At 42.2% G+C, this 7,958-nt stretch overlaps 1 protein-coding gene across 1 annotated transcript; it reads right to left on the minus strand.

The window, feature by feature from the left end:
• Positions 1-5,293: 5,293 nt before the first annotated feature.
• On the minus strand, positions 5,294-7,237 carry LOC136518031 (glutathione S-transferase 1-like). The gene is made up of 4 exons (XM_066511683.1): positions 7,073-7,237; positions 6,208-6,237; positions 5,990-6,038; positions 5,294-5,857 (listed from the first exon to the last, which is right to left on the minus strand). Exons 1-4 carry the CDS (start codon positions 7,187-7,189, stop codon positions 5,412-5,414), a joined length of 642 nt encoding a protein of 213 aa, XP_066367780.1. The 5' UTR covers positions 7,190-7,237; the 3' UTR covers positions 5,294-5,411.
• Between the last annotated feature and the right edge of the window lie 721 nt (positions 7,238-7,958).

Below are 7,958 nucleotides of genomic sequence, written 5' to 3' on the forward strand. Positions count from 1 at the left end.
AATTTGTTATCCCAAGGATATGATAGAATATACAATGCAAGCTTTATTTGTAATATATATATGCATATTATATGTACATAAAATAACGTACAATATATGTATATGCATGTAATATATATGTTAGTTTCATACTTTAGTTTGTACAAAATGTTCGAACATTATAAGCGTGTAGAATACGTATATTATTAGCAGCGTAGAATACGTATTCGAAAACCTATTCGAAAACCAAAACGAATCATGAATTAAAAATAGAAACAAAAAAAAAGAAAAAAAAGAAAACCTTTAGTCCCGGTTTGTAATACCAATTGGGACTAAAGGGTCGGCCCACGTGGCCAGGCCGGGAGGCCTCTTTAGCCCCGGTTGGTATTATCAACCGGCACTAAAGGTGGACCTTTAGTCCCGGGCGAGAAACCGGGACTAAAAGAGGGGCCCTTTAGTCCCGGATTCGTGCTCCCGGTTGGGAAATCAGGACTGAAGGGGTTTTCCATCCGGAGTACAGCTTGTTTCTGTACTAGTGGTGGGTTCATGTATTTCCGGTATTTATACATGGCAGTACATCAATAATTAATACATGGATATACAATACCACAATGAGGACTCGTATCTGTCCCAAATAACTTCTTTCTCCATAAAGAATTATATGACAGTACGTGTACGTACTAAGCTACTCCCTCTGTTCTAAATTATAAGTCACTTTGACTAATCTGATGTACCAAAAAAGTGAAAGCGACTTATAATTTATAACGACGGAGGGAGTAGATTGCTCGGTGGAATTTATTATCTACCCCAGATTTAAATTCTCCACTTTGTGCAGGTTCTCATATTCTTTTGATTTATTTCAAGATTTAACGATATTTTTCTTTCAGCAGTAGGCGATGTGTTCATCAATAGCGAGACATCATGTGATGACTAGCATGTCGTCTACCACTGGAAAAATAAAATTGTCAAATCCTGGACAATATGAGCACCTATATCAAACTGAGAACTTATACTCAGATGGATGGATTCCAATACAAGGAGAGGCTACCCTCATATCATATATGTCGACTCTCTTTATTTAGCCATCCCCATCTATGTATATAATAACCCTGGCCAACCTACTCTGCTTCGACGGGGCTTTGCCGGAGGGGATGAAACCGGGCAAACAGCAGGGGACGTGAGAGCATGGAGGAACCTGGTGTCAGATCTACCTGCTGGGCTGGCCAATGGCCATGGGCGAGACCAACGTGACCGCTGACCAGTGGTGGAGATAAGGGGGGCCCGGCAGGGCCATGCCCCCTAACATCACAGCAAAAAAGTTTATACTAGCTACCTTACTAGGGTAAGTTTATTTGCATATTTCCGTTCATATAAATTTATTTGCCTAGCTACCTTAGTAGGGTAAGTTTGACAAAAAAAATTATTGTATTGTAACAATATTCTTGTTATGCGTATTTGTTGATATGGCTTCTACAGGTTAGACAATAATAAAAACACATAAAGCGCAACTGGAATAAAATATTTCCGTTCATATAAGTTTATTTGCCTACCTTACTGGGGTAAGTTTCATGAAATTTTAGATTTTACTTAACATATGCTTAACTATAACAATTTGGTGGTCATCAATATTTTTTCGTCCTCAAATTTATTGAATCTCTTGTTTTTTGAGTCACAGTAATATGCACCTCTATGAATACACATGCACACACACGACCTACACCTATGAATCCTTTGAAAGACTAAGCAAGCGCATCTCGAAATTAATGAAAACATCAGAGGTGTCTCATTATCGACTGACACGTCGTTTATCACTAAAAGAATAGCGTTGTTAAATCCTAAAAAATATGAGCACCCATGTCAGATCGAGAACGTGGACGCGGATGGGTGGGTTCCAACTAGGGATGAAAACGGACCAGATACGGACGGATATCACCGATATTACATTTGTTTTCATATTTTTGTCCAGATTCGGATTCGAATACGGATAGTGTCAACTATGTCGGATAGGATACGATTGGATATCGACATCATAAATATGCGATTTGAGTATTTGGATACGGATACAGTATCGGATGTTGGATATCCGGACTCGGATACGGACAGATCTCAATCCCTCTAAATGGATTCGATTTCGAATACGGTCGGAAAATATCCGTACCGTTTTCATCCCTAGTTCCAACACAAGGAACCTAACCATATGACTTATTATCATTTTACATATGTCGACTCTTTTTGGCCAACCCACCTTTGTGTTTTGTACCCAAATTTGGCTTGAGTCATATTTTACATTACCAAATTTGATGCTAAAATAAGATTAGTCTTTATTGCAATAGTTTAATTAATTCAGCTGCTCTATACTGTTTAGCTGATTAATTGTTTATAATCAGCAAAAGTGATGAGTTCGTTGCTTGGATATTGTTTATAAAGGTTAGACATACAAAGGGCATTGTTTTGGTATAGGAAATTCAAGTATTCAACCCCGCAAGCCCTTATAATATAATTAGAGATGCAGGTGGGTTGTCCGTGAACCTGTAAATAGACTTAATTTGGTGACGTGGTAATAATTGTCTTGTACCAAGTTATCATGAGCAATACTAAGTTCCTCATGAGCTAATTTTAGCTCCTCATGTGAACAAGTAGTAACATTAAGTAGATGCTTTTGTTGTTCACATGTTTTCTTTATAAAAGAGTTTTCATTTTTCAATTTCTCGGTTTTAGCCATCTCGTTTTCTAAAGCTTTGATCATGCTACCAAATCTATCTAGAAGCTCCTCATAGGAATCAAGATCAATCATATTTGCATTAGATACCTTTGTGTCACCTTGTGACATGAAGCAATGTGATATAATGGATGAGCTTGTAGTAGCAATTTCATCGAACAATGATCCATCATCATCAAGATCACCACCAAGTGTGCTTGAGGTAGAATCATCACGTGCATCACTTGTGGCATCATCATCAATCTTGTCAAGTGATCTTGTGGTATGATCATCATCACCACTTGACCATGAGATGGATCAATCTTCCACAAGCACCAAATTGTGGTCATGCTTGACACACTTATGCACCTCCTCTTTGGGCTCATCCTTCTTGAACTTGCCACCATCCCATGTAGAGGAATCATCAAAGGTGTGCTTGATTGATTCCCATATCTCACGAACGGTTTTCACGTAGTTTATCTTTTTCATCAGCTCAAAGGTCAAAGCATCCATTAGATAACAACAAGCATGTGCATCAAGTTCAAAGAGAACTCTTTGAGCTTTGGTGAGATTTCTATGGTCCAAAATATGAGTGAGACTACTAGTGACAATCCACCAAAACTTAGGTCCCTTTACATTAAAATGATCAAGCATGTGATTTTTCCAAAGTCCAAAGTTTGTGCCATAAAAAATATGTGTCTCACAATCATCTAGCCCACTAGATGCCATCCTCTCGGGTCGGTGAAGACCACAAAAGAAATACCAAGCTCTGATACCACTTGTAGGGTTGAGATGGCGGACAAGAGGGAGGTGAATAGTCCTTTCTAAAACTTAAATGCGCTAGCTAACTGAAACTAATGCGAAAATAAAACTATCGGTCTAGCCAAGACTACACCCATCTATCTAAGTTCACAAACACCTTATAAAGATCCTAATTAAGCAACAAAGGTGCCAGGCTACCAAGAGCTCACCTAATCAATTCTAGAGCAAGATCACACAAACCTATGCACTAGTACTTCAAACAACCAGGGGAGCTCCTACATAATCTAGTAAGTAAAAGCATAAAGCTCCTAAGCTCACTAGCAATGCTCAATAACAAGGCTACACAAGCCAAATTAGAGAGCGTAACTTACTTAGCTATACAAACTAAGAAATGTGGCTAACAAGGTTACTAAAACTAAATTAGCCATGCAAGAGAGCTACTTCTATGCTACACAAGTGTCAGCGCAAAAATGTAGCGATGCGCCAGGAACGCAGCAAGCTGGACGATCTGAGCGAAGTCAGCCCGGAGATCTGCTTGGCTTGACCTGCATTTGATAAGGAGAAAAAGCTTATCAGTAATTTAGGGTGGAACATACCAGTATTGCCCAGACAATTCCAAGTACGCTACTTCGACAACAGCCAAACAGGGAAATCGACTAAATAGTCGATACGAGAAGAAATCGACTGTTAAGGACTGTGATGCTCGTGAGTCCTGAATAATTTATGATAACAAGTACAATACACCCATATATGATGTTTAATGATCCTTTCCCTTGAGCTATTAATATGTACGCGTCAAAGATACATCATTGGTTAAATTAGATTTAATCAATACGTGGTGCAAAGCCAATGAATTCGGTAAAAAAAGATATACCACACAAACAATTGACTGTTTGATATAAACAGATCTACAAACTGTCTAGATCTAATCTATTACCATCAACAGTGAGGTTCGACCGGATCGATGCAGCTATGATGATGACAATAATCTAAAACTAGAAAATCCTTAAAACCGACTATATGTCAACAGGTTCATGAAAGCGTGCCATATATGTGAAAGCACAGGTGAATCGGCTAAAATAGCCGATGCATACATAGCAAACAAACAGAGTACATATCTTGACCATGAACAAAACCACTAATTGATAATCTCTAATCCAAAGTCTTACCAGTGAGGTTCGACTGAATCGATGCAGCTATTGTTGTGTCATTAGATTAGATCCCATTAACTAGTGAGTTTATTCAAGATTAAAACATATTTTTGAATGCATACTATGTTTAATTGGAATAGAGATAAAATAGCCGATCTAGCATAATTAAGCCATCAATTATAAGATTTGAAGCATGATCAGATAAGAGGACGACCAATTAAGATGATGTGATACCGATATATCTCTATCTCAATCGGATGATTTATTATAATTAATAGGATATTAATTATAATAAAATCGATAGCTGTTGAATCAACCAAAAAACGGCAAGAAAAATCTTACTAATATTGACAGATTCGATAACTTTTTGTGTTTGTATGAAATATTCTGATAGATATAAATTAATGACATAGGTAGTTCGACTATGTTAAGCATTCCATGAGCATTAACATCCATCATTTATACATGTGAAATATTCCAAATGGTAAGTTATTCTGACTTTTTTAGGTAGATAATTTTTGCATGCATATAATATTAGAAAATCTAGAACGGAGTTGAATTTAGAACAGAGGGAGAGTAGTTATCTTGATTAAATGAGAAGCTACTATATATACCAAACACATAGCTTATATTATTCTCAAGACACGAAAACATGCCGACGTTGTTCTCAGTGCAATTATTCAAGGATCACATACAACGCCTAGCTTATTCAACACAACAACCTGCTGGATAACATGCCGATCGATCGAGAACCAGGACACAGCTCGATCGTCGGCTTATATATATTATTATTCCAGGAACGTACGAAGACTCAGCTCACTTCAAGCAGACGGCTTCATGAGCGCGGCGACCTTCTGGACAGACGGCCTGGGCATGAGGCCATCCCACCATGCCTTGACGTGCGGGTACGCGTCGAACACAGAAGCATGGGGCGTCGCGAGCAGGCAAAGCGTGACGGAGACGTGGTTGAGGTCGGCGAGGCTGAGGAAGTCTCCGGCGAGGTACTTGTGCTTGGCCAGGCGCGCCTCGTACACCTCGAGCACCTTCTTCAGCTTCTCCAGGTTCACCTCCACCACCTTCTGGTCAGTGGTGCCCCCGAACATAGGGCTGACGAGGCACTGGTACAGGATAGGGTTCAGTGCAGCGGTGTACTGGTTGGCCTCCGCCTCCAGCCACACGTCCACCATTGCTGACTCCTTGAGGTTGCCTTCCCTCAGCAGGTCAGGCTTGTGCTTGCGGGCAACGTACTTGCAAATTGCACGCGATTCTGGGAAAAATGCCATTTTGTGATGCATGGCAGGGATGAAAACTAGTACTACTGTCATATTTACAAAGAGGTTGTATATATAGGATCTCCGACTCTCCGTCCAAGAGATATGATAGGATCATACGTACGTACCCCATAGGTGGAGATCGCCATCTTGGAAAGCTGGAACTTGACCGAACGGCTGCAGAGATCGAGACACAATATATGTAAATCATATCAATACTCTGGACAGTGATGAGTTTTAACTATCAGATCAGATCCCGCAGCAACAGCAGCAGGGGATGGAGACCGCCGGGAGAGACGACCGGCCGGCCGGGCAAATAAAAAGACAGTACAATACGACGACGTACGTTGCGGGCAAGGTGGTCGGGGCTCTTGTGCTCGGCGTGTTGGAACCGGTGGTGACCACCGAGTTCTCGATCTTGGAGCTGGCTTGCAGCCGGCCCGGCTCGCTACCACGAGCCTGCGCTCCCACAGGTCCTAGGTCCACCGGAGCTGACAACATATAAGGTCTTTGGGCTATACTCAACCCAAAAGACTAGCCTGATAGGTGAGGGTTCTCCCGTCTTATATGTTGTGCTCCCCCACCATCGCTACCCCAACAATCTCCCCCTTAGTCACACATCGGGGTGCCCCCGCCATATGTGACTAAGGGGGAGATTGTTGGGGTTTAGTCCCACATCGTGTATAAAGCCTTTGGGCTATACTCAACCCAAAAGACTAGCCTGATAGGTGAGGGTTCTCCCGTCTTATATGTTGTGCTCCCCCACCATCGCTACACGATGTGGGACAGACTAGCCTGATAGGTGATGTGACTAAGGGGGAGATTGTTGGGGTTTAGTCCCACATCGTGTAGCGATGGTGGGGGAGCACAACATATAAGACGGGAGAACCCTCACCTATCAGGCTAGTCTTTTGGGTTGAGTATAGCCCAAAGGCCTTATATGTTGTCAGCTCCGGTGGACCTAGGACCTGTGGGAGCGCAGGCTCGTGGTAGCGAGCCGGGCCGTTCTCGATCTTGGAGCTGGATTACAGCCAGCCCGGCTCGTTACCACGAGCTTGCGCTCCCACAGGTCCCATGTCCACCAGAGCTACAACATATAAAGCCTTGGGCCTTCTCAACCCAAAAGACTAGCCTGATAGGTGGGGGTTCTCCCGCCTTATATGTTGTGCTCCCCCACCATCGCTACACGATGTGGGACTAAACCCCAACACGGCGGTGGCGAAATCGATGGGTACGATCTGGTACTCGGCGCCAGCCTCCTCCAGCGCCACCACGCACCGAGTCACGTTCCACGACACCGTCGCACCATACAGCTTCATTGGAGCCATGAACGACCACCTTATTATTAGCTTTTTCCTCCTCCTCCTCCTCCTCTCTCTCTCTCTCTCGCTCTCTCTCGCTCGCTCGCTCTCTCGCTCTCTCCTGTGCTAACTAGCTTGTTTTCGCCTCTTGGGATTTCACCCGTTAAATAGAGGGAGGAAGGACGAGTCGAGATGCCACCGGGTTTTTCTTCTAGTAATATGGAGGCTATTTTCATTTTTGGTGGTTGGAAGGCCGCCGGCCATCTTTAATTTCGAAACTAGTAATTCTCAAGAGCGGTCCACTGGTTCGAGCATCCTGGAGACACCTCTAGAAAAAAGTTCTTAATCAGCAATCGATCTACATCTGAAAAAAAAGAGAAATAAAAAGGCGTCACTGAAAATCATTTAAGAGGTAGTGTAGTGTATCACTCGAATAAGGAGACACATGAGAGCAACTATAATAGCAGGCTGTAAGCTGCCTAAATGCTAAGGTGAAGGAGAGAGAGGAGAAGAGAGAAAAGAGAAGCGGACTGTAAGCTTACGGCCTGCTTAGACATAAAAACTGAGACACTTTGTGAGAGAAACAAGTGAGCCACGTATTAATAGTGGAGAACTAACTACTATATGGGTGGGCTGAGAGAAGACCGTAAAAATCCTTACAGCCGACCTGTCGACTGTAGTGTTAGCCTTGGTCTGATAGTACAGGCACATCGACCTAGGGTTTAATACCCGTATGATAAAAAATCTTGCTCGTAAAAGTGAAGGTAGCCATGCTTAGATATGAAAGTCATTTCCA

This window comes from Miscanthus floridulus, chromosome 17 (assembly GCF_019320115.1).
Source record: "Miscanthus floridulus cultivar M001 chromosome 17, ASM1932011v1, whole genome shotgun sequence".
Lineage (NCBI taxonomy): Eukaryota > Viridiplantae > Streptophyta > Magnoliopsida > Poales > Poaceae > Miscanthus > Miscanthus floridulus.

Excerpts from the sequence above, each read along its gene's own strand:
- LOC136518031 (XM_066511683.1), bottom strand. The coding sequence starts at position 7,189 with ATGGCTCCAATGAAGCTGTATGGTGCGACGGTGTCGTGGAACGTGACT. Across the intron at positions 6,238-7,072 it reads CCATCGATTTCGCCACCGCC|CACAAGAGCCCCGACCACCT; the intron begins GTGTTGGGGTTT and ends CAACACGCCGAG. Across the intron at positions 5,858-5,989 it reads TGGCGATCTCCACCTATGGG|AATCGCGTGCAATTTGCAAG; the intron begins GTACGTACGTAT and ends CATTTTTCCCAG.